Source organism: Crinia signifera, chromosome 7 (assembly GCF_055691185.1).
Source record: "Crinia signifera chromosome 7, ASM5569118v1, whole genome shotgun sequence".
In the NCBI taxonomy this organism is placed as follows: domain Eukaryota; kingdom Metazoa; phylum Chordata; class Amphibia; order Anura; family Myobatrachidae; genus Crinia; species Crinia signifera.
This window is the reverse complement of record NC_139223.1, coordinates 115,472,472-115,500,008: the sequence shown is the minus strand read 5'-3', so window position 1 is coordinate 115,500,008 and position 27,537 is coordinate 115,472,472. Positions and strand designations below refer to the sequence as shown.

The following is a 27,537-nucleotide window of genomic DNA, read 5'->3' as shown; positions in this document are numbered from 1 at the left end:
ATAAAAACTGATGAGCATTTGCAAATGGTATCCATTACTAAATGCATTAACTGTTACTGGCGGCAATTAAATAAAACATTTAGGAATTACTCATTTGCATAGATAGCTATACTATGTGGTTACTTCCAAAAAATCATCCAGTTAATCAATTCAATCGTCTGCTTTTGTCAAAAGAATGACCATTTTCAGCTTATCAGAAAAAGTCATTAGCAGCAAATGAGATTCATGGACTAAGTAAAAATGAAGATTATACCACTAACTGCAGAATAATAGTAAATATACATATTTAACAATATTCCCACTTTGCAAAGTTGAAATCATCCTATTTATGACGATCTGAATATTCCATGCACGTTTGAGTGAAGGCAGACCAGATCAGTTCAGTCTATCTTCTCTTAGGCTTATGATTTAGAGTACTAGAGTGGACCCATTACCTAAATACAGTTGATACAGCCATTTTGTAGGCTGTACAAATATTCTGTAATCCTATTGTCAAGATCATACTCTCAGAAGTAAAATACAGATATACTCAACAGGATTTAATCCCTATCCCAATTTATTTGGGGGCAGAGGTTCTGCCAGGTATTTAATACGCAGCAGGGGCTGTGGGCCTTATTCTAGTTCACTCTTTCTGACAAAATTCTTCTTATGGAGCCCACACACGCACCGATCCCGGCGTTAGGGTTACCACCCGTCCGGGATTACTCCGGACAGTCCGGAAATTGAGACCGGCGTCCGGAGTCCGGGCGGGTGGCTGTCCCGGACTATACAATGTCCGGGAATTGCTGCCACCTGACATGAGGACGCTCCGTCTCACTCACTTTTACACTCTGCCGCGGCACGGAGGAGGGAGAGACTGTATGTCACTCTCACTCTTCATGTGCTTTCCGGCTCCGGATTTCTTCATCTGCTTCTGGCTTCTCCTCCTGCGGCGCTGCGTGACGGCGGGCGCACCCCAGCGTGAGCCAGTCCCAGTGCCGGATCAAAATTATACAGTTATCTTTCCTGGCAGCCAGTAGTCCACCTGCCGCAGTATTATATACGCTTAGAAGGCGTGTTCCTCGTGTGTGATCCACTGGTGCCGGGTTGCTTCTGGCAGTCGGTGCAATGCTCCGGTGACAGCATGGCAATCATACAGTAACTCCGGAGAAAGCTTACTGCCAGCCCCCGCACCCCAGACTGAGGAGGGCACAGCATTCATCACCTACGTGGGATGCAGGGAACAGTCCTGTCAAAAGGTAAACCAGGGGTGTGTGCACTGCAGGGAGTAGGGACGCCAGCTACCTGCAACACACCCCCTGGCTTTATCACACAACAGCCCGGTACTTTATACATCAAAGTGGGACTAAGTTCTCCATCAGCCCCACTGGAGATATATTAAACTATTGCATGCATATCCCCTTTTTTTGGTTTTACCTAATTTGTGAATACGTTTTGTTAATACATTTAGGCATATATTCAATGCCGTGGGCGAGCGGTGACTGCGAGCAGGACTTTTTGCTCGCAGTCACCGCTCACCCTGTCAGTATTCAACTGACACCCCTCATTCGCAAATTCCCCCTCGCTCCGTTTTTTGAGCGAGGGGGAATTTGCGAATGTGCCTCCAAAAGCTGCGAGAATCGAGGCTAATTACAGCGAGTTTGCTGCACTAGCCTCGGCTCTCGCAGTTTAGGGGAATCCTCGCCGTTCTGTGACTGCGAGGATTCCCACGGAACGTTGCATAGTGCGAGCGGCCGGCGCGGGAGTTAAACTGCGAGGATCACTGGTTTTCTGTGATCCTCGCAGTTTAACCCCCTCGCCGGCCGCTCGCACCGGCATTGAATACTTGCCATAGTGTACTAAATGCCCATTACGCATTATGGTGTTTGCTATAATGCGTAATGGGCATTATGGTGTTTGGTATAATGTGTAATGGGCATTATGGTGTGTGGCATAACGTAATGGGCATTATGGAATGTGGTATACTATGTAATGGGTGTGTGACATTTAATCGGCATTACAGTGATTTTTTTTGTGGCGCGCACTGACTGTTGTCCCTACTTTAGAAAACATATCAGTCCTGGCATAACAAGTAATGGGAATAATGTGTAATGGGCATCACAGTGTATGGCATAACATGTAATGGGCATTATGGCATGTGGTATACTATGTAATGGGTGTGTGACGTAATCGGCATTACAGTGAGCTTTTTGGTGCCCGCCTTCGGCGCGCACTGTCCATGTTGTCCCTCGTTTGAAAAAAAATTGTTGAGTCCTGGCATAATGTGTATTGGGCATCACGGTGTGTGGCATAACTTGTAATAGCCATTAATGTGTGTGATCTAACATGTAACTGGCATTATGGTGTGCAAAATCAAGAATGAAATTGAAGCAAAGGTTAAAAAAAAAAATCAACATAAGGCGGGTCAAAGGGCGGGGCTGGGGCGGGTCAGTGGGTGTGTCAAGGGGCGGGCCAATGTCCGGGAATCTCTCAACAAAAAGGTGGTAACCCTACCCGGCGTGCATTTTGGGCTTAACTAGCACACATAGCATCGCATCGTATGCCTTGTGCATACGATGTGCATGCGATGCGATGCTATGCTAGAAAAAGCTAGTACAAAAAGTATGTGCAGCACGTACTTTTTGTACTGTACGATGAGGTGCCACGTGAGCGCGCACCCCATCGTACAGCATCGCACCGCCGGCAACGGTGCGTGTGTGGGCTCCATTAGATGGACAAAGCCATGTGCACTGCAGGTGGGGCAGATGTTACTTGTGCAGAGAGAATTAGATTTGGGTGAGTTATTTTGTTTCTGTGCAGGGTAAATACTGGCTGTTTTATTTTTACACTGCAATATAGATCTCACTTTGAAGTAAAACCCCACCCAAATCTAATTCTCTCTGCACAAGTAACATCTGCCCCAACTGCAGTGCACATGGTTTTGTCCATCTAAGAAGGATTTTGTCAGAAAGAGCGAACAAGAATAAGGCCCTGTATGTCAAAGCTGTTTTCCTGCTCATAAAAATGAAATTTATTTTCAAAAAGCAAGCTCTCCCCCCATTTTAGAGTAAAGCCAATACTCTGCAGTATACTGCATAAAGCATGCTCTTCACCCATTACAGTCCCCACTAATGCTCTGCTGTAAATTGCATGAAGAACACTCTCCTCCCATTTGTAGCTTACAGCCAATACTGAGCAGTAGATTACATAAAACATGCTCTTCACCCATTTCCAGTCTATACTCTGCAGTTCAGGAGAATACAAGGCTGTGAACAACTTTGCTTGTTGAATGAATGAAATTGCATCATACTTGCCTACTTACTTTATGATTGATAACAAAGGTGTTTCACCACAGGTGATGGCAATCATACATTACCAGGGAAGTCCAGGAACAGAGCATTTTCTCTCTCATGGAGAGGGTCAGGTAGGCAAGTATGACTTACATTCTGTTACTGATTAATATGCATTTGTACTTGACTATCTGCACCAATGGTTCCCAAACTCGATCCTCAAGGATAACACACAGTGCATGTTTTCCTGATCTCCTCATAGAATTATAAATGAAATAATTAGCTCCACCTGTGGATCTAAGTAATGAGAACACCTGTGCACCTGACCTGGGAAAAGTGAAATGTTGGGCGTCCAAGTTGGTTGAGGACCGAGTTTGGGAACCACTTATGTAGACTTGACCCATGGCTTTTCCTGACAGTATCTGTTTTTCCTGCCTTTCCTGTTCCGGATCATATTAAATGACAAAGTACACAGCCAGATATCACAGTGATGTCTTGTGGAATATTTGAATCGAATATGCCAATATAAGTCTGATATAAATAATCTCAGGAGAGCTTTTCCCAAATAGTCATGCAATCAAAAATGATTTTGCTTCATATAAATCATCATGCTGGGTACTGAAACTGAGAAATTTCCTGACAGGTGAAATAGGACTTCTACCTAAATAAGTTGTTAATGCAAATTGACAGACTGGTTGTGAATAAATTACCTTTCATAACAACATCTGTAACCATGGAAACATTGTAGAATTTAGTGATTGTTTCCATGGTTGCAGAGGTTGCTAAGTAATGGGCCCCATACATCAGCAATCACAATTTATGGATTTTCAGATATTGGGATATTTTGGCCAGATAAATGGATTTTCAGATCTATCCGACTTTGCCCACACATTACAGTTTTTTTCAGTGATCGGCAGATTTTTCCATCTAAAGATTGCATCTTCATATCTGGAAATTGCCCCAATCGATTGTCATTTCAGCTGTTCATAATGTAAATAGATGAAGAAAACGAATTGGGAATACCCACACATCTAAAAAAGATCTGCAGATAATACCAGATTATTAAACATGTTTAAAAACCTGATTAAGCAATCGATTGGTGATTGTGATTGGGATTGCCAAAAGGGGGAGCCCACACATCTAAAATTAATTGTGGCAATCATCTCCATATCTGAAAATTGTCACAATTAATTGCTGATGTATGGGGCCCTTAAGGTCAAGTTATTTATAATGTATGCCACATTGAAGAAAGAGTATGTTTCAGAGGATTTAGCAGACAGAGGTCCTTTTTCAGGAAGTTTGTATATTATGTAAGTCTAGGCAAAATAAGTTGAGTAAATAAACACAAAAAAAAAAAAAATAATACAAAAAAATGAAGCACAATTTTATAATAATAATAATAATAATAATAATAATAATAATAATAATAATAATAATAATAATAATAATAATAATAACTACAATATAATAAAAATATAAGATATGGCGGCAGATAAAATGGAGAGTGATAAACAGCCAGCCAATCAGATCCGACCTGTCATGTCACAGACTAGTTTGAAAAATGTCAGGCAGGAGCTGATTGGTTGGTTGTTTACCCTTCTCCAGTTTATCACTTTTGAAGCTTAATGCATCTGGCCCAGAGTCAGGATGCATACAGAATGCATTTAACATTTGACTATCCAGGAAACTCTTAAGTTACATGTAACAGCAAAAGGGAGATGTACATTGATTGGAGAAAGATAAAGTGGAGATAAATAACATACCAACCAATCAGTTCCTGTGTTTTCTTTTAAGCATTATGTGTAAAATGCAAAATAGGCCAGGATCACATCAGAGTGATGTGTTCCCGGTTAATTAGAAGTGCAACAGTACCCTGCATTGCATCATGCCATGCATACACACATGCATGATGCAGGGGACAAGGGTGATATGTGCAATGCCATTCAGCACCACGTAGAGACAATCTACTGTGAAAACAATAAAGCTTTAGCCTCAGTGCCTCTAATCCCATAGGCAACATAAAGCAACTTTTTATTATGGGTGAATTTTTAACAAAATAAAGAGTTTGGTACTTCTTTACTTTCACGGCGCCAGCATGGCACCGCGCGTCAGAGTCCCCTTGCGGGGCTCGCTTCGCTCGCCCACGCTGCGGGCTCGGTGGCTCGCTACGCTCGCCACGCTAATTAAAATCAACTCCATGCCAACATGGATAGTGGAGGTATGAACTATCCATGCTGGCGCCGTGAAAGTAAAGAAGTACCAAGAGTTTTTTTAAGTGTGTGTTATTAAAAGAAACTCTCACTTGCGCATTTTAACACAAAAAATCTTCTCTTTTCTTCATTTTCACCTCTTGTTTTCATGTAGGGTATGGTTATAGTTCATAACCAATGACACCATCACCACCAGGCTTCTAGTACAGCATAGCTGCTATTACAGCTTGTATACACAATTAGTATCATGAGAGCTGGTGGGGAATATGAAGCCTGACAGGGCCCATCCTAAGAAGGAGGCTGGGACCAATGTGAAGAAGTGAGGAGCCCGGGGCAAGAAGGCATGTAATAAGGTGTGTAAAGTAGGTCCACCAATGTCAGCATGGCATTGTACGTGACCAACCAGAAGAAGTTACATGTGATATATATATATATATATATATATATATATATATATATATATATATATATATATATATATATATATATATATACAGCAAATATATACAGCAAATTCAGCGAAGAAATCAAGGGAAAAGCCCTGGGTGACCGGAGCAGCTCACCCAGGGCTTTTCCCTTGATTTCTTCGCTGAATTTGCTGTACCACTGAACTAAAAGCCTCTTGAGAAAGATCCCCTTGTGTGGGATCGAAACGTCGGGGCATGTTCTATAAAACACTTTTGAACTTATCTACTTGACACCGTGTGCAAATTGAATAAAACTCAGCTATCTGGATTTTTACCAAACTTGTTTTGGACTCATACTTAGGAGAGTGCTGGATATTCTACACCTGCATAGGTGTGGATACACTCCGGACTATATATATATATATATATATATATATATATATATATATATATAAGCGAAAGGACAGAGTGCGCCAATATTTTTAACTCTCCACCACCAATAAAAAACTGTAATGACACTTATCACAATTTTCACAATTTAATACACAATAAAAATTGAATATATTAAAACTTTGTTTGCAGTTTGTGTCGTATTCGATTGAAACACATTTTATTGGTGGTGGAGAGTTAAAAATATTGGCGCACTCTGTCCTTTCGCTTCTATCCATTCCCACTCTTCCCCTACTAACAGAGGGGTCAAACAGAAACGCAGCCAACAAACACATCTTGAAACAGCGCATTGAAGGGGTATTCTCTTTTTTACATATACAGGTCGAGTATCCCATATCCAAATATCCGTTATCCAAATTATTCCGAGAACCAGACATTCCAGAAAGTAAAAAAAATTTTTTTTTGCTAAAAACTCACTGGGGACATTTGTAACAGCATCACTGGGGACATGATATGTAACTGGCACTATATATGTGCAAGACAATGATTGCTTGGCATTCAAATTCAGTGCTGAGATAGTACACACATTTTGTTTCACGTTTTGAAACCTTGTTTTTTGAACAATTAAAATATATTTGTGTGTATTTTATGTGGTAATAAAATATATCTGTGTGTATATTATGTGTTTATACAGCATAAATGCAAGATACTTCAAAATATTAAAATATTCCGAAATACGGAATAATCCGTTATCCAAAATTCTCCTGGTCCCGAGCATTTTGGATAAGGGATACTCAACCTGTATATATATATATATATATATATATATATATATATATATATATATATATATATATATATATATATATATATATGCCAAATCTCTCAAAATAGAAACGTGTAATAATATTCCTATCCTGTATGGCAAACTTGTACCACTTGCAGACAGAAAAATCCCCGAAAACCCTGTTTTTTTTCTGGGATACAAAAGCCCAGGTACGACGCGGCTCAAAGCTCTTACCCCCTTTCACACAGCACTTTTAACCCAGGGATTTCCCGGGTCGACACCTTTCAAATAGATGTCTGGTTATCCCTGCAATATACTGTGTGTCAGATGCACCTTGCTCTTGCGCATGGTGTGTATGCACCTTGCTCAGTGTGCCATTGTTGCGCACATCATGCATGTGTGCATGCGCCTTGTTCACTACACCTTGTTCCAGTGCTTATCTGAAGATCCATAATTAACTCAGATGCCAGTGCGGATCTGTGCCAGTACCAGTGCAAGTGCAACTCCTGCTCAGCCAATCATAGAGGGCCACCCGCTCAGCCAATGAGCCAGCGCCCCACCAGGCCACTTAATCAGAGTTATTTTCTGTGACTGAGTCAAAAAACCCAGGTCGCACCCTTTAAAACAGGAGAAAAACCCTGGTAAATTCCAGGGGCGAAGCATTTTAGATGTGGGTCAACACTTTCAGATAGAGAAAACCCTGAGTCTACCTGCCTGGAGCCAGAAATGTCTGGGGTATTTTTCTCTGTCTGAAGGGGTATTGGAGAAGTCACGTAAAGGTAGGTCCTGGGAGTTTTGCCAGATATTTTATATTCTAATCTTCTGCTACAAAAGTCATATCCAGTAATGAAGGAGTTGACCTGCTACTGTCCATTATTGGATTTGGAGATGATGAAATATGTATAATCAGAAATGGAGTGAGGTAGGAAACATTCCCCCCATCCATGCTGCTCTATTACTGAGAGAAAATTGCATACACTAGTCACATAACGCTCTTAATTGAAAATTAGATGTCTTATCCCTTGGGATCTGACCAGAGTGCTAAATAAAATGTCCTCATTATTTTATGGTCATTAGAGATTTTCCAATTCCTTGTCTGAGACTGAGTTTGGGCTTTGCAGGATATATTCTGTATACTACTCTATAAATCTGCATAGGTCATGAACGAAGAGAAGCTATAACTGACATGATTCACTACAGTACGTACCTGAGGAAGAGTAGGTTGTGGTGATTGTACTGAGGTCACTTTCTGTGATGGATCCGCAGCTGTATTCAGACAATGAACCAATGGTTCTAACTGGTGCTATACTGGGGTGTCGGAGTGCTGCCTTAAGGGGTGCCACCTGGTTATACTGGACAGAAGAAAGACATCCGACAAACCCTAAGGAATTTGCTCTAGAGATCTCCGGATCAAGCCCTTGGTTATCTGTAGGAAGAATAGGACAAATCAAATGACTTGGAATTTTGTAAAAAAAGTAAAATAATTAATAGTGACAGATGTCTGAAAGAAAACTCTGGTGATTTGTGCAACTATTTATATCTAAATATCAAATCTAAGTAATGTTTCTCAGATTTGCATGTTTTTTTGTCCATAAACCACACTTCCAAAGTTTTCTATTCAAATTCTAATTTAATCAAATATCTTATTGAATGTCTAGAAGATACATAAAAAAAAAAGAATTAAAAAGTATGATCCAGGAGAGGTCTCAGAAAATCTCGTAATATTGCCTGCAATATTATTGTAACTATTGTTATCACCTGTAATAACAGATCTAATATGAAATTCTACAGATGTCTAGTCAGGTCACACAGCTAGACTCATTTTTGGAATCACCAAGGGAACATGAATAAAATTATTTACTAAGAGCAGTGATCAAACACATTTTCGTATTATTCTATATAGTGATTATGGTGATGATTTTTTCTTTAAATAAGTAATATTATTAAGATAAAGAATAGATAGATAGATATATAGATAGATAAATAGATAGATAATAGTGTTTCCATTACTTCCACTACTAATGATATAACACTTACTGGTCTATGCTGTAGTTACCTGCCTATTCCCTGCTTCCTTCTCTAAAGTGGAACTACATGCCCTCTTTTACAATCCTCTAGAACTACACCTGTATCATGTATGCCTTTAACACACTCCCCTGCTCTATATGATTCCCTCTATTCGCACAGGTCTGAGTTCGGCCCCGTCCCCCATGGTGGGGTCTACACATGCTCATAGTCACCCAGGCACATGTGCAAACCCCCTGAGCAAACACTGTTGGCGAATTTTTTCACTCGCAAAATGATTGGCAGCCAGAGGGTGGTAGATGGGTTCCACCCAGCATTTCATGGGCGTGCCCACAAAAACTCTTTACATACCCCTACGAATGTAGGCGTGCACATGCCTGTTTGGGGTGGGCAGGTGATGTCACATGACTTTGGCACCCCCCAATTCGGCCATCATAGTACAGTATAAATAATAAATCTAGACTGACTGACCGAAGTCGGGGTGGGGGATGACATCATGAATTGCCCCTATCTGCCCATTTTCCTTCTTTCTCTCCCATCTGCTCCTATTTATCCTCTATCTCTAATATTTCTGCCCCTATTCCTCCTCCTCTCTCTCTCTCTCTGGTCAGGATGGCCAATGCAAAAAAATGCAGGCAAATGTTCAAAAACTCAAATATCAGAGGTTTGGCCACTTAGCACATATTTACCAAGCCCCGGAATGTGATAGATTCCAGGGCTTTAATGCACTGAGCAATGCCATCTTCAGCTGGAGCTGCACTATTGAAGCCTAAGGGCTTATATAGCATTTTCCTGCATATAACTGGACGCACCCTGGCTCATAAACCCACAATTCCAATCATTTCATAGGAGAGCTCTTTTATTCAAGCACAAGATGTTATTAGTAACCGCTATGCATTCAAAGAGTATTGGTATGTGTCCTGCTGAGAGCTATCCCTTACAGTGTGTGGAGTTTGGGGTTTAAGATCAGGGGTCCATCTGTGCATGCACATCGTCTGATGCACGCATCGTAGGTGGTGCCGGAAGGGCTCTAATTGGATCCTTCTCAGCAGAAATGCAAATAGAACCCCTAGGCTTCTATTGTATATTACATGAGTTTAAAAAAGTAAAGACGGCATTAGCCACGGGGTCCAAGCTCCGAAATGTATCACATTCCGGAGCTTAATGCATATTCGGAATGTGGCCAAACCTTTCAAAATGGCATCTTTTGAGGTCTGACTGAAAAATTCTGTTTGGTGCATCCTGCTCACCGTGAGTACATGCATCATACCATATGTGCACAAAACCAACTTGCATTCACCTCTGCATCAGCTCCATTATACGTTATATGTTTGCAGAACTAAAGGCAGCAGCAACATTTATAAATAAGTGGTATCTTTCTTTGGGTATGAATCCTTGGGTCAATACTATTAAGGTTGACATGCCTAAGGTCCAAAGGGGCAAAAGGTCGACACAAGCATAGGTGGACATTAGGAAGGTTGACAGTCAAAAGTTTTTTTTTTTACGTTTTTCATTGGCACAGTCGAAATGGACAATGAAAAAGTGCACTGTATAACTTTAATCCACTGTGTTGATTGTGGCCCCATCCATCTGCACCGCATAACTTTCATCCACTTTATTGATTGTGGCCCCATCCATCTGTACCGCATAACTTTCATCCACTGCGTTGATTGTGGCCCCATTCATCAGACATTGGCCTCATTATTGGACATTAGAGCAACCTTATGGCTGCTCAAAAATCAAATGGTAAATGCCCGCTGAGGCTAGGGACACCCCCACCAGTCACAGCACAGGAATGGATCTCTAGGAAATGTTGGTTTAAACTGTTGGTATGCTTTTGTCCCCAAAGTACTGAATCTGTCTACTCTCTATCAGGCCAACGATTCCTTCTCTAGCTGTTAAGAGCTGTATGCTGCTTGTCAGTCTAAGGAACAAACTGGCAGCTATTTCCATAGCGTGTCTTTTAAAATGTGTTAATCTTTCCTAACATGTGTAGCTTTTCTAGGCTGGGTGCAGATGCATTTCATGCCTGAGGTCTTTCTCCTCTGTAAACGGAATATTTCTTCCAGTTCAGTTGTACAGTAATCAATAAGTAAATACGAGTATAATAGGCTACATTTTCATCCAGCAGTAGCTGAACACACTTTTTAATACTTTATGACGACAGAGAAGACAGCAGAGATGAACCGTACAAACTGATTCCATTTTTGTAAACATTTTATCATGAGGAAACACTTAATTACCAGGCTTGCTTGTGTTTTGGAAAACAGATTCTGGATAGTGTCCACTTTAAATATAGGGGTTGTATCTTTCATTAAATTTATATATCATGGTATTTATATATTTATTACTTTGCCTATATGAAAATTAATAGGGTTAATCCTCCTTTACTGTAGGGGGTAAATTTACTAAGATTGGAGTTCTACAGATGGAGCCAGCCTCATCTAGCCATCTCTGGATTTACTTTATTCCAATATTGAAATTTTGCATAAGTGCAGCTATCATTTATGTGAGTGTAAATAGTATGTATTGTAAACTTAGAATATTAGAAATTTGGCAGAATACGATACTTCCATAGGTCAAGACATTCCTTTTATACATTATATCATATTATAAAGACACTCCTACCAAGTCATAATATCCAGACATTGGGCGGTATTCAATGTGAATACCGGCGACGTGCAGCGAATCCTGTTTAGGATTCGCTGCACATTCGCCACTGCTCGCCGCGTTCTGGAGCCTCGCCGGCTCCGGTATACAACGAGTCAGGGGCTCGCTGCCCCTGACCGGCGAATTTGAGCTCCTGCTGCGAACGCCGCAGGGAGCCTGAGGACGGTGGCAGGCAGGGAGATGGAAGTCTCCCTGCCTGCCCCAGAACGTTTGTGGGGGGAGAGATGGGCTCCCCGGGTGCCAGGCAGCACAGGCTGCCCCCCGGGGGTGCTAGCAGGGGACCGCGTATATTCACTACACCCGATCATGAGTATATAATGATCGGGTGAAGTGAATATATGAATATCTAATGAGCGGCTCGGCTCCGGCCCCCTGCTGGCTGGTCGGTGTAAAAAAAAAAAAATATATATATTATTTTTTTAAATTAAATATATATTCATCTGCTTACAGCACATGAATAAAAATAGCATGCCCCTCCTCAGAATAAAATTCCTGATTTTTTGACACCAAATGTAAAAAAAAAAACACTTTATTTTAAAAGTTCACATTTCACTTCACCATAAAAACATAGCGATTGCTACTCGGTGAATCATGGCGAAAAAAACCTTGAAATGTATTCGCCATCTGGTCATTGAATAGGGTGATTCACCGTTTTAGTCAAAAATTCGCCTAACAGCACAAAATCGCCATAAAAACCTGGCGAATCAGCCTCATTCATATCCTCTTCCATATCATCATAATATACAGACAGACACTGCTTCTATACTGTATGTCATAATACACAGTCATATGTTATACTGTAATATACAGAGACCCTCCAAAAATATACTGGTAGGTTACTTGGCTCCTAACAAAATTTACCCTAGAATTAATGTGTGTGCGTGTACATGTGGTAGGGAGTATAGATTGTAAGCTCCACTGCAGCAGGGACTGATGTGAATGTTCAAATATTCTCTGTACAGTGCTGCGGAATATGTGTGCGCTATATAAGAAACTGTTAGTAATAAATAATAAATAGGTCATGATAGAAATCCATTTCATACTAGTTCGCAGCTTGTCAAAATAATGGAACAACGTAACAGTAATGTCAGCACCAGCGGCTGTGCGTGGCTGAAGGAAGAACACTTGAATTACTCTGTTGGGCGCCATCTTGTTGCCACCGCACACAAAGCGCTAGAATTCCCAGTTTGTTTATCACTGTCTACAATTGTAAAGTGCAACAGAATCTGCTGCGCTATATAAGAAACTGTACATTAATAAATAAATTCCCCTCATACATGTTCAGAGCAGCATTAGCCTTTTAATACTGTATATAGAATGTAATAATATACAGAGACACTCTTTCTATGTCACAATACACAACTGCTGCTATATGTTATAATACACAGACCTTCCTTCCACATGTCAAAATATACTCTCCTTTTATAACCTAATACAAACACTGCTTTTATATGTTATAAGACTCATACACTCCTCTATATGTCATAATACAGGCACTCATTCTGTAGGCCATAATATATAGCGAGCGCAACTATGTCGACATCTGGACAAAAAGTGAAAAACTCATGTGGACCTTTCGACTATCGACCTTGTCATTGTTGACCTAATGCTTGTGTCAACTTTTCAACAATGTTAGCCATGTCGACCTATCTCAGGTGTCAACCTAAGCCCTGTCGGCATTCATTGGTTGACCCAACGCATGTCAACATAGATAGGGTCGACCTAGTGACTATATCCCGTCCACTCCAACCTAAGGTCACAATATGCCAAACAGCAGTAGGTGGCAGCAATGGGCCCTTTCGTCACCAGGGGCCCTGGGATCAATGCATCTGCTGCACTAATTGAAGTTTGGCCTGGTTGGAATAATGTTCATGGCACAGCGTGGGCATGGCTAACCCTGGGACTCTACTTTCACATGGACAAAGACACTCTACATTGTCCCAATACATATATTTTTATATATTTGTCATAATATAGAGATATAGCTTTAAGATATGATAGACAGTTTATTATTATGTGATGTTATGTAAAAAAAACCCACATTCTTGTAGTTAATTATGGTGATACAAAAGTAGGGATGTGCAGATCTGGATTTACCCGGATTTAACCAGATCTCAAAACGTGATCTTACTGGCTATCAGCTATAACATGTATTGGCTCCAAAACATGTGACAGTCGGATAGCCAATAAGAGCCCATTTTGAGATCTGGGTAAATCCAGATCTGTATAACCCAATACAAAAGTGTCTTTAATGCCACATAGTATTGCAGAATATGGCTAATGGTAATGGTAAGCCATAACTGCACATCACATCCAGCATTATCTGCAGAAGAGGAGGAGAAAGGGAAGGGTGTGATGAGGGCAAACATGGAAGAAAGATGGAGTGGCTGCATATGATGAAAAATGGTTTGTGTGGGCACATGGGAAATGTGAGTTATGGAGAAAAAGCAGAAGTATATGTACCACAAAAAACAATGCCTGCAGTTAATTACTCTGAGTTCTGATATATTGACTTAATATTATGCATTCCTGTTTAAATGGCCATATAGTCTCATGTATCTCAGAAGAAAACTATGAGCACTGCTTATAGTATTATAAAACACTCTTTAAAAACATCATTATAATAAATAAGTGTATTACATATGCTAAAGGTGCGTACACACAGGGGCGATTTTGTGCAAAATCGCGGGAAATATGGTCGCTGAGCGACCATATTGCCCGCAATGGGAGTGTGCACCGGCGATATATCGCCGGGTGCATGCTCCCGTTTTTGCCCCTGTGGTGATCGCTGGTCGCAGGAACATGCTCCTGCGACCAGCTGATTTCCACTGCCGGGCTCCCCCCGGCAGTTTCTTTTTCATCAGCGACCATCTCTGGTCGCTGATGTAAAGTAGAAACTGAGCAATATATTGCTCAGCCATATATTGCTCAGCAATATATGGCTGAGCAATATATCTCCCCCGTGTGTACACAGCATTAGCATCTATTGCATATATAACTCTTTAAAATCACACCCACTTTGAGCATTTCCTTAATTTCACTTACAAAAGGCTTAAGGCACAAGTTCCACCTTTGCTGCACCACCATATGTCATTTTTTATGGTTCAGATTAGTACTGCAACAAAGCACAGCCTGTATGTATGTTATTTTCTTATTAATTAAACCTAACATATGTTATAGTGCGCTTTCACTTCTCAGGGGTATCAACTTTCAATTGATTGTTTTAGGCAGGTTTCTAATTACTTTTGTAGCACTTGTTTTACCTTTTACTTTATGTACTGTACAAGTTACATTGTCTATAGCTAAGTATAAAATAAAATCTCTGTTGGGATCAGGATAATTTGAATTACCATCCACTGATAAATGCAATTAATTAAATGTTCTGTTTATTCAGGAATGTTAAGGAATGTTAAGGAGCTTAACAGAGTATAGAAATTTCTAATGAAAATCTAATTACTCTGAATAGAAATGTATTATGTATTTAATCCTTTCACTAAATGTAAACCATAAATGCAAGAATTAAATAAAATTTAGCAATTACTGTATTGAGGATGTATAATAGGAAATATTTGGATGTTTAATGTTGATATGTAATATTTTCTAGAGCACTTGAAAGCAACTGAAATAACAGCAGATTTTTAAAGAATCTCACTTTCATCCTTCATTCTTTCTAGTCCTCCCCAATGGCCTGCCCGGCTGCCCCACTCTGCAGTATATCTCCCTATGTCACTGGCACGTATGGAGTATATCTGCTTTTACAGAAACAATGCATTGCTAAGGAGGGGGGATGCTTCTTCATCTTGTATTATTCTGGAGCAGCATAAACCTAAGGCTCTCAAATTAAGCTCTCACAAGCAGGACCCTCTTTCCTCATTTGCTTTATTCTTTCTTAAGGGGTGTACACACAGGGAGATTTTGACTAATGGACAATTTTGACTAAGCGATTTTGGAGAGATTTTGGCACTGGAGATTGGAACTAAGCAAATTTTGTCTAAGCAATGATAGTCTATGATCTAGTCAAAATTGCCTTGCCTGTACAGTCAATCTATACTAAGCAATTTCTGCTAGACAATATTGACTATAGGTCCATACACACTGGGCGACCATGCCCAGCGTGTATGGACAGCGATGATGAAAATCATCGCTGCGGGGAAAGCCGCTCAGTGCATACACACGTAGCAACTTTCCCCCTGCCCGACGCCGACGGAGGGGGGAGGACGGCGTTGCATAGCATAGCAGATGAACGGCTTTCCCGGTGATGTTGCGGGAGCATGCAGCAGCGCTCACCGCTCATCGCTGGGCCATACACACTGGGCAGTTTTGAGCTGAAAGACGCTCAAAACTGCTGTTTTGAGCGACTTTTAGCTCAAAGTTGCCCAGTGTGTATGGGCCTTAAGCAGGAGAAAAATAGGGAGATTTTGGCTAACCTTCGAGGAGATTTTGACTATCTAGTCAAAATATCCTTTTAAAAGTTCTCCGTGTGTACACCCCTTTAGAGTAAATATATTTATTTTGTATTCCTTACTTCAATGAACTGCACCTAACCCTAGATCTCATCCATCCTAATATTTACTTTAGTGTTCTCTCAATTTCCATGTACTTGTCCTAAATACCCTTGTACTGTAAGTCATTGTTTCTTGTTTTTGCTCATTTTATACTGTTAAGGCCCCCCATACATTAGTCTGACTTGTTCTAAGGACAAGTCAGACCTGATTGTTCTGGTAGCTCACACGATTAGGTACTTAAAAAATACTTTTAGGCACTATACATGAATAATTACGGTCATTTGGTCTACAGTATGTTGGTCAACAAGCATTGGGTCGACACCATTAGGTCGACACGGGTATAGGTTGACATGGTTCTAGGTCGACATGGGTCAAGGGTGACATGGGTCTAGGTCATCATGGGTTTAGGGCGACAGGTCATTAGGTTGACACAATCATTAGGCCAACAGTCCGAAAATGCAGTTATCGGTAAAGCTGTCCTTTGACGCAGAAATGGATCAACTGTATGACCATCGGACACCTGAATAACTCATGATGTCAAGTTAAATCATGGAGCCAGGGTAAATGAAGTTGGGTCCGAGGACAAAGCCTCTGGTTTTTGCACACCCAGAAAGCAGGGATGCATTGGCCCCATTTCTGGTATGCTCCTTGCTGCCTCCCCAAGTGCCATCAGCATATCATTCACACTGCAGAGTTTTGGGCACTGCCAGTACTGCACATGCTCATTGAACCTCCCTTGTCTGACAGATCTGAAAACATAAAGGGATTCGTTTACCAAGGTAAAAGAGAACCAGGCGCTTTATATGAGGTGCCTCCAATTTTTATATATGTATATGAGCTGCTGCCAGAGAGTGGCTATAGTGCACCACAAAAATGGAACATACAAAAACAAGAAAATTGGCAGCGCTAAGTGATACAATAATTATATCGGGATTGCTTTAATATATAGAGGTAGGTTGTGAAACTGCGCACTAAGGCCCTTATTCTGATCGGTGCGGCCGGATCCGAATATGCGGCCAGGACCGTGCGTGCGAAACCCCGCCTTCTGTACGGATCGCCAACTCCGTCCGTACGCGGTAAGAAGCTGGCCGAACGGACCGCACGTGTATTTTTCATGGAATACGCCTCCTCCATCTCAGGGAACCTCCCCCATCATTCGATGGTCGCAGACCATCGAATGCAGGAACGAATGGTCCACCAGCTCCCGCAACCTCAGACCACACGGACATTTTTCCGTGCAAAAGCAGGGATCTGGGCGGGCAGCTGACATCCGGCGATGTCATATGTCCGCCCCCTACACGTGCGTCACGGCCGCATTACCATACGTACGCCCAGCGTTTGCATGGGAACGCCCATGAAACGCGGGGCGTACGCATATGGTAATAAGCCCAAATAGCCCTTCACGCCCCTCTCCACCCCCTGGTCGGAGTGTTCACATTTCATGCGGGATTTTGCCGTACGCCCCGCTCGCACATGCGCAGAGACGCCTCTGCACATGCGCAGACACAAAACATCGGCGGCACGAACGCACGCGGATATTACCGCACCAACCAGAATAAGGGCCTAAGTGCGAATGTGCGGGGTTTGCTGCTAGAAAAGTGCAGAAGATCAGTCTGCAGAGGTAGGAAATAATTTGAGGAATTTCGGCGCTCTACCCCTATATAAATGATGAATGGAGAGAAAAGCTTATTCTCAAAAAGCTTTTTATTTGGTGCAAAATACAAGGTGATATAAGCTGATCAGTATCAGATATATACAGTGAGTTGATAAAAGCACGTGAGTTGAAAAACTTTCGATCCCTATATACGTGCTTTTTTCAACTCACTGTATATATCTGATACTAATCAGCTTATATCACCTTGTATTTTGCACCAAATAAAAAGCTTTTTGAGAATAAGCTTTTCTCTCCATTCATCATTTATATAGGGGTAGAGCGCCGAAATTCCTCAAATTATTGCTTTAATATATTGCATTTATTTATTAAAGCATATTAAAAATTGACATGAATATGAAAAAAAAAATGGATGGATTAAAAAAGTAAAAGTTTCTAATGCCCCTCACTGGCAGTTTTTTTCTAGCTTAAAACTGCCAGTAAGGGGCATTAGAAACTTTTACTTTTTTAATCCATCCATTTTTTTATTTTTCATATTCATGTCAATTTTTTATATGCTTTCATAAATAAATGCAATATATTAAGGCAATCCCGATATAATTCTTGTATCACTTAGCGCTGCCAATTTTCTTGTTTTTGTAAGATCTGAAAACATGTGTGTAAACGTCAGGTTTATGTGCATCTCTGAAGTAGGCCAATATGATACCTAACTGTGTTAAATCTGACAAGCCATTCAATGACACTTTTGATATGAGGTATCACTGTTAGATTAATTATCCACAGGTGCTGTATACAGGAAATAAATGTATAATATTTAAATCATTGCATGTAGCTTTAAATATGCAATTAGAATTCAACCGATAAATTATCTCGGAATTTGTAACATTACTGAATACTGGATCCTCCGAAGAAATGTCCGCCTCTGCTCCATTATGTAAAAGTGGGGATCAAGTCTACTCAAATTGATGTTGTATAACACTGTAACAAGGGTAATTAAAGCCCCATTTCTAAGCTATCTGACTAGATTGCTTAGAAATGAAGCAAAGATTGTTCCATGTGTATAGCCCCTGGCGACAGCGATGTGCGGTCACCTGACTAGATATATACTGCATACCGTATTAATCTAGTCATCACCAGTGTTTTCTCATTGGAGAACACTGGCATGACAGATCGCTCAGCGCACATCTCCGGTGCATCACTGTGTGCTAAGCGGTCTGTACTGAGCGACACTGAGAGGCTCACTCGCCCTGTGTGTACTGGGCATAACTGTCTCAGCCAACCTAAAACTGCTAGTTGGAAACTCAAAACATACTGTTATCTAGGTACAAATATTGGCCCTTTTTCTAGTTCACTCTTTCTGACAAAATCCTTCTTAGATGGACAAAACCATGTGCACTGCAGGGGGGGGCAGATTTAAAATGTACAGAGAGAATTAGATTTGGGTGAGTCATTTTGTTTCTGTGCAGGGTAAATACTGGCTGCTTTATTTTTACACTGCAATATAGATCTCACTTTGTAGTAAAACCCCACCCAAATCTAATTATCTCTGCACAAGTAACATCTGCACATGGTTTTGTCCATCTAAGAAGGATTTTGTCAGAAAGAGTGAACTAGAATAAGGGCCATTATTTAGTAACCTGTATGACCATGGAAACAAGGACAGCAGAGGTCCACTGTTCATTGTTACATCTGTTCTTAAGGAAAACCAGGTATTTACTTATCTGCAACATAAATTGTATCAGGGACTTTTTGGCAGGTCTTCATATATCAAAAATCAGCAGATATTCCAATGAGTTATAGTACCTAACATAGGGGTTATTCGGATTCACTTGGAAAGGCATAATCACTCTCTAATGGACAAAACCATATGCACTGCAGGTGGGGCTGATGTAACATGTGCAGAGAGAGCTAGATTTGGGTGTTTTATTGTTTCTGTGCACAGAAAATACTGGCTGCTTTATTTTTACTCTGAAATATACTGTAGATATCAGTTTGAAGTACACCCCCACCCAAATCTAATTCTCTCTGCATATTTTGCATCAGCCCCACCTGCAGGGCACATGGTTTTGTCCATTACAGAGTGATTGTGCCTCTTCTGAGTGAATCGGAATAACCCGTATAATGATGCGAAGTAGGGTATATCATGTTTGAGTGGAGTTACCCCTTATGTGTTCTTCCATCAGCAAGTTAGACAAGTAATGAAATATACCTTAATTGACACCTACCTATAATCTTCCCCAAAGTCAATGATTTTTTTGCTTTCAAATAGATTTCTGATGAAAAATTATGTCGTTGTTTAATTATCTTGTCAATCTAAGATGAAAACAATAGCATTTAATCTTCTGAATGCAAGAATGAGACAAATACTGTATACATAGAACATCAAACAATAAATGCATACAGCTTAAAAAAAATCATTCACACTACATAACATTATTTTTTTATAAATTGAAATCCAATTCAGAATACAATTGAAATTAAACAATTTAAACATTAATACTTTTTGCATCTTATGTATAAAATGAGTCTAATAACACAACTCAATTTGTTTATAACACTTGTGGAGGGTAGGATGACTATGAGGACCAGGAGCACAAGTGCCAGCTGGAGGAACCATCTGGAATACACATATTTGCCCTTCTTAGTTGTTAATTGACCACAGCAGAATTAAACTGGAATAGTAGTTCATTTCTCTTGCAGAGATAACTTAACTACTATTGTGCAGTGTGGGAAAAGGGGGGGGGGGGATATGTGTCAGGTGTACTTCCTTGCCCTTGTACCACCTTTAGTAGATGTTGAAGTACTGTCATCACTAGAAGCAGATGCAGCACTGGTAATGGGAAGCTTCTCCTTCTCTATTAACTGGTCCATATCCAAATATACTGTTTTTTAGACCCTGTGGCTCGCAGCACTTCTAATAATGGTGACACACTGGCACCTAATGTACATTATTATTTTACAGCGCAACGCTTAATTATGAACAACATACATTTTTTTTACACACTGTGACTCACAGCATTTCTAGTAATGGTGGCACACTGGCCCCTATCGATCTGTATATTCAGAGAGCATTGTGCAAGCAGCTCTCTCCTCACACTCAGCGCTATACCTGTATATTTAAAAATCAATTTATTAGAGAGGGTCCTCAGTTGCAAGTAAACGAAGCAGGGATGGAATGTTTTTTGTGCATACTTAAAAATAGTTTTGAATGATGTGAGATTCTAAGCAAATGAATAGGGGATTCACATATTGGAGAGGCAATGACAAAGAACTTGCCCATGCTGCACTAAGAAGAATTTTAAAGGGATTATCTTTAAGATATAAACTATGCACAAAAACGACCATTTCAAATAATCGTGATCAGAATATAGTAATTCTAATACACCCTCATCCCACAAAGACCATATATAAATGTCCCTAATATACATTTTGGAAGTTATTCTCATCCACACGCTGCAAAGTTCACAGCACTGCGTGTGAATTTAACGCCGCCCGCACGGCCTCAAGCCGCCCGTCACACGCCGAATTCACCCGCATGGCTGCAAATGGATGTTATGCATAAACATCCATTCGCAGCCATGGGGGGAGGACCACATCATTCGATGGCAAACGACCACGCAAAAAGGCATACACGCAAAACTAAGGCACTCTCAGCCTTAGCTTTGTGTGCCCTGTATAAGGACAGGGCGGAAACGGTACTTATATGTTCGTTGGGCTCCCACTATAGTAAGTACGCTCATACCCCCACTATCCATGTCAGCATGGAGTTGATGTTATATAGTGTGGCGAGTGCAGCGAGCCACCAAGCCCGAAGCATGGCGAGCGTAGCGAGCCCTACGAGGGGATGCGTAAAACTAAGCATATAGCTTAGTGGGCGCCCAACTAACATATAAGTACCCGGGAAACTGACATCCAGTTATGTCAGCTGCCCTCCCCCGGCAGCCTCATCATGGCCTCATTACCATAGGAATACCCAGCGTTTTCATGGGAACACCCATGAAATGCTGGATGTTCCCATGGGCGCGTCCATTTGCCGCCACCCTATGCCCACCTCTGTACTGGTGGGTGCGAATGGGATGGCTAACTTGTAGTTCATCGTGTCCGTTCACACCCAGCGGATGCGCAAAAATGTGCACTATGCAAACTTCGCTCCTCCTAAGTATTTATTATATGACCAATATATTTCCTGTAAACCAGTTTAACTTGTTTATTACCTGGGTGGTGATCTCTTTTCCTTCCCTTCGTATCGTCACATGATGTAATCTTCGGTTGTCCAGTCTCCCTGAGTCAATTGTAAAAACATACTTTCTTTCTTTGCTAAGTTTATATATGACTTGTAAACTACCTGGAAAACAGACAATGACCAATTATCAGCAGCTGAAACATTTTTATTATCTATATGTAAAACACATTCTGCCCTTAATTGTTATTATCTTTTATTTATAGACAATAAAAGGGTTCTGCATTATCATACAAAGGGCAAGAACATTTTGTATCAATTTCATAATACAAGGTTAAACTAATAGTTCAGTAATAGAGAAGTTTGCGACTTTATATATTTACATCCTGAGGCAAACTTCAGAAAATTCTGTTTCCAGAGGTTTGTCCGCTTACCTCATACTGTATGTGCTAAGCCAGGAATACGATAGATTCCTGGGGTTGGATGCGACGAACATGGTGTTGCCCTAAAGAAACTTATGGGCTTCAATCGTACCTCCTCATTGAGAGGGAACCAACTGGATCTGTTCTAGTATCCCCACAGCATGCACACCATTTGATGCATGGGCAGATTGAAGACCACGGTCCTAAACCTGGACTGCAAAATTCTTTGTAATTTTAGTCATGCATACAGTGTTAGTAAAACGGTGATATGCATGTGGTCAGTGGTGGTATGCATCGCATTGATAATTATATGATTGCTTAATCCTGGTCAATATCATTATAATTATTATAGGGAGTTTATAAGAGTAAAATGCAAGGGGTTAAAAAAAATAATCATGTCTGTGAAGATCGTTCTTTTTTACTTAATCGCTTATGTAAAGACTGACATTTTCACATCAAATGTTTGGGAGATGCGTAACTAAAAAACACATTTCTGAAGATTAATGTACACTAAAAAGGGGACAATGGTTATGATGAGAACCAATTAGGTTTTTGTCATTTCATTTTATTTCTTTCAGTCAATACATTTCCCGGTATACATATGGATGACTGGCAGACGGGATGCGGGATGTTTCCATTCCCCCCTGACCCCTTCTATTGTGAACCCTCCTACCCTGCTGCCTAAACATAAGCCCCTACCCCACAGCTTAACTCTAACATCCTCTTCTAAGTGCCAAACCCTCCCAGCAGCCAAACTCTAACCTATCCCCCCCCCCCCCCCCACCGCCCTAAAAATGAAATGGGACAACATGTAAATCAGGGAACTGCGATGGTTTATGAAATAACCTAGGGCACTACTATGGGGAATAACATTAATTAGGGCACTACTAAGGTTTAGAAAATAGGCTAGGGCACTAATATAGGAAATAGAATGACTAACTGCTGCCTAGAGGTGTCTCATAAGAAGCATTGGAACAGCAGATCCTTTGATATGTTCCTTTGGAGTCCACAAACGTCCTAGTTATGCCCCTTCCTGTGATGACAGAAAATATACCCACAGGCTCTTGTATTCTGTATTGGATATATAATTACAGTATGTTTTATTATCATCTTTATCTATATGGCACCACACGGGGTCCGTAGTACTGTAAATTGCATTATAATCAAACAAAATATGATAATGAAAAAACTGTTACAGACAGATTAGCAGTGTTATATGTATACATAATTACAGAATTACAGAGAAGCCAGCAATTTACATAATTACACTGAAACAGACAGGAGAGGGCCTTATTTGCGATAGCTTCCAATCTGACTGATCCAATGCTAAAAAGTTTTAAACAAACCTCCCTAGGAATAATGTGCAGCTAAGAAATTACACCTGTATTTTATATAATAATAATAATAATAATAATAATAATAATACCATTTCCATAGCATAAACCACTTTAGATTGGTCCCCAGAAATGCATTATAATTTGCTTATTAGTATATGTTGGTGAATAACAATAAATGACAACTACTTTCTCTTTCTGTATATTTTAACGCATAAAAAATTTTCACAAAACTGAAGTGTCTTTGGGTGAGGACATTAAAACCTGCAAAAATGCCCTGTATTATGAGATATATTGCAAATTGAATTTTCATATGAGTGCAATGCACATTTGCAGGAACAAATCTTGTTTTCAATTATTGAGCTCCATAATTACATGTCTGCAGAGTGATTTATGTTCTCCTGTGATTTTCATGTGTGTAGATTAATAATTTAGGATAATAGTAAAATTTTAACAATTATCTAGTTACTGAATTAGTCCCTATCTTGTTGCAGTACTAACAAATAGCTGATTGTCTCATTTGAAGACAGTACATGTATATTTAACATTCCAGATTAAAGTGAAATATTTTTGTGTTGTTTAGTGCTTTTAATTCATTTACTTCTAAGATATTTGCATTTATTTTTTATTGATGAGGTGGCCATACTTTGGGGATCTAATTCTATTTTACTGTTTACGTGTGATTTGTAATTCTCTGGTCTTGTTTTGTGTTTGCTTAGGTTTGTTTTATTTTCACTTAGCCTCTGTGTGCGTACTGTGCTTGTAAAATAGTTTATAGCACAGTATTTGTCTTATTATGCTAACCATTATTACGCATCATGTTATACTGTACATCACCAGTGGCGTAAGTTTGTCCCAGCTGCCCGGAGGCAATACATGTATATTGGTTGCCCCCCCCCCCACACACACACACACACACACACACGCACAACCTTATACAATCTATATGTGTGTCCATTCTTCAATGTATATTTATATCTCTATATACTATATATCTAAATATAGAGATAGAGAGAGGTAGAGAGGACACACATTTCAGAACTCAATCACAGAAGCAATATTGATGGCTTTCAATTAACTGATTTAAACTTGCAGGTTAGCAAAGGTGCCCCCTTGGGAGCAGGAGCCCGGCGGCAGATGACTCCATTGCCTCCCAGAGTTCTGCCTCTGTACATCACAAATGTACACAAATCTATGGAAACAATAAAGTAACAATATGAATATGTTATATTAAAGAGTTTCTCTCATACAGTTTTGATAATAAAATACATATAACATACTGTGGGGGTTATTCTAGTTCACTCGCAAAGGCACAATCACTCTCTAATGGACAAAACCATATGCACTGCAGGTGGGGCTGATGTAATATGTTCAGAGAGAGTTAGATTTGGGTGTTTTATTGTTTCTGTGCAGGGTAAATACTGGCTGCTTTATTTTTACATTGCAATATAGATATCAGTTTGAAGTACAAACTCCACCCAAATCTAACTCTCTATGTACATGTTACATCTGCCCCACCTGCAGTGCATATGATTTTGTCCATTAGAGAGTGATTGTGCCTTTGCGAGTGATTGTGCCTTTTGCGAGTGAGTCTCTTAGCAGAGAGAGGGCAATATGTCATAGGCCTTCCACAGCTCTCACAAAACCTTTGATTATGATGTACTCAGGAACATTGCGGGTTATTCTGATTCACTCTCAAAGGCAGAATCACTCTCTAATGGACAAACGATATGCACTGCAGGTGGGGCTGATGTAACATGTGCAGAGATAGAGTAAAGGCTCCCTTACACTTGTCCAACTCGTTGTCCAACAAGTTGGACCTGATTGACTGGAGATTTATCCTATGTGCAGGAGGATCAATCCCTTGGTTAGACCCAATGTGCATGGGAGTGCATTGGGTCCTACACATCAGGCACATCAGATTTTGGCAGACAGGCACATCAGATTTTGTCAGATAAATTGGCCCAATCCATCTGAATTTGGTCAAATCTGACAAAATCTCACAAGTGTAAGGGGCCCTTTAGATTTGGTGTTTGTACTACAAACTGATATCTATACTGTAGATTAAAAATAAAGCATCCAGTATTTACCCTGCACAGAAACATTAAAACACCCAACAATAACTCTCTGCACATGTTGCATCAGCCCCACCTGCAGTGCATATGGTTTTGTCTATTAGAGAGTGATTGTGCCTCTGCGAGTGAACTAGAACAAACCCAGCACCCCCCCCCCCCCTGTTTGCTGTATTAGTCTGAATAAAAAGCCTAATTGCAATTTACAATTGTTTACCCTTAACATTCTTGAAAAACTAGTAAATGCAGCCCACATTGATATATTTCAGTAGAACACATTTAAATAATTTTTGTTGTCTTAGGCTGTCTTGTGGGATAAAGCTCTAGAGCAATGGTTCTCAAACTCGGTCCTCAGGACCCCACACAGTTAACGTTTTCCAGGTCACCAGGTCACCTGAAGATGATGGCTTCAGCAAAGAAGCCCTTGAAATTTTGCTGATAGGATGATGTTCCTAACTTAACATCTATAGCATCTATGCATGTACTTGTATGGAGATAATGACAATAATGCTATCTTGACTGTGTTATTCAGCACCGCATTTTAGATGGGTGTGGATCGTTTTTGTCGACAGTAAATAGGTTGACATGGTTTAGGTCGACAAGTTCAAGAGGTCGAAGCAAGCAAAAGGTCAAAACAGCGACAAGAGTTTTGTGTGACTATGTTGACAGACATCGACACTGACACTGCATTAGTGTACCGAATCCCCTCGCCTGTGCACTACTACAACATGTTGTGGGACATTAGCCAGTACTGGGAAGGGGAGGAGTCAGGACTGGGAAGGGGAGGCGTTGGGACTTGAAGGTCAAAATTTAACAGTAAACCGTCCCCCCTAGAAGAAAAATCGTAATGTCTCCACCACATTTAACTCAAATGAGCATCTTCAGTTACACATATTAAACAATCGGATGTGACAAAACTGCTCATTAAGACTGCACCAAATCAAATGAGTCTGAATCTGTACATAGGGGGTAATTCAGACCTGATCACTAGGCTGCGATTATTTGGAGCCTAGCAAGCATGTTAATGCCACCCCACCGAACGCACACCACCGGCCACCGGAATCCCCTTGCTACGTTTCACCTGCACAGCACTGGCTCAGATGAAAAATCCTTTGATGGTTTATTTCCATTGAAGGATTTTTCCTCTACATGCAGCAAAAGTAAGCCCACGACTTTTTGACTGCACGGTGTTCTGCAAATTGGGGGTGGGCAATGACGTCATGTGACATCAGCCACCATTCCAGAGCAGACAGGGGAAGGCCTGCATTCCCTTGGGCCCGCCCAGCATTTCTATGGATACACCGCCCATTTTTGTGGGCGCGCCTATGAATCGCTGGGTGTCCACCCTGGAACGCCACCCTGCCTGTCAATCAGACAGCAATTGCCCCGGAAAATCTTATTTTTGCTGAAGGCGCTCACAGCAGGGGTCTGCACCCCGGTTTGCATGAGCAGACCCCAACGATTGACAGAGGAGCCGAATTTGCTGCTCTACTAGAAGGTCTGAATAGGCCCCACAATGTGATATGTTGAAGTGGCCATGGTTTTTTTCACACCTCATTTCATGTGTTATCTGTAATTTTGTACTTTGAGGTTTGATGTATGCGCACATGACACTCTGTGGGAGCCATTAGATTTTCCATTTTTCCCCCAAAAA

At 40.7% G+C, this 27,537-nt stretch overlaps 1 protein-coding gene across 2 annotated transcripts in view; it reads right to left on the bottom strand.

Annotated features, from left to right (window-relative positions):
* CNTNAP5 (contactin associated protein family member 5) overlaps nt 1–27,537 on the bottom strand; it is a 469,403-nt gene that overhangs the window by 14,445 nt on the left and 427,421 nt on the right. For both annotated transcript variants that reach the window (XR_014450796.1, XM_083153658.1), the window contains exons 20-22: nt 22,090–22,220; nt 20,101–20,188; nt 8,271–8,489 (exon numbers count right to left, since the gene is read on the bottom strand). Coding sequence is in view for 1 of the 2 variants with exons in the window: in XM_083153658.1 (XP_083009784.1) it covers nt 8,271–8,489; nt 20,101–20,188; nt 22,090–22,220 (438 nt within the window). In the remaining variant the exon portion in view is untranslated. The remainder of the gene's footprint in view (nt 1–8,270; nt 8,490–20,100; nt 20,189–22,089; nt 22,221–27,537) is intronic.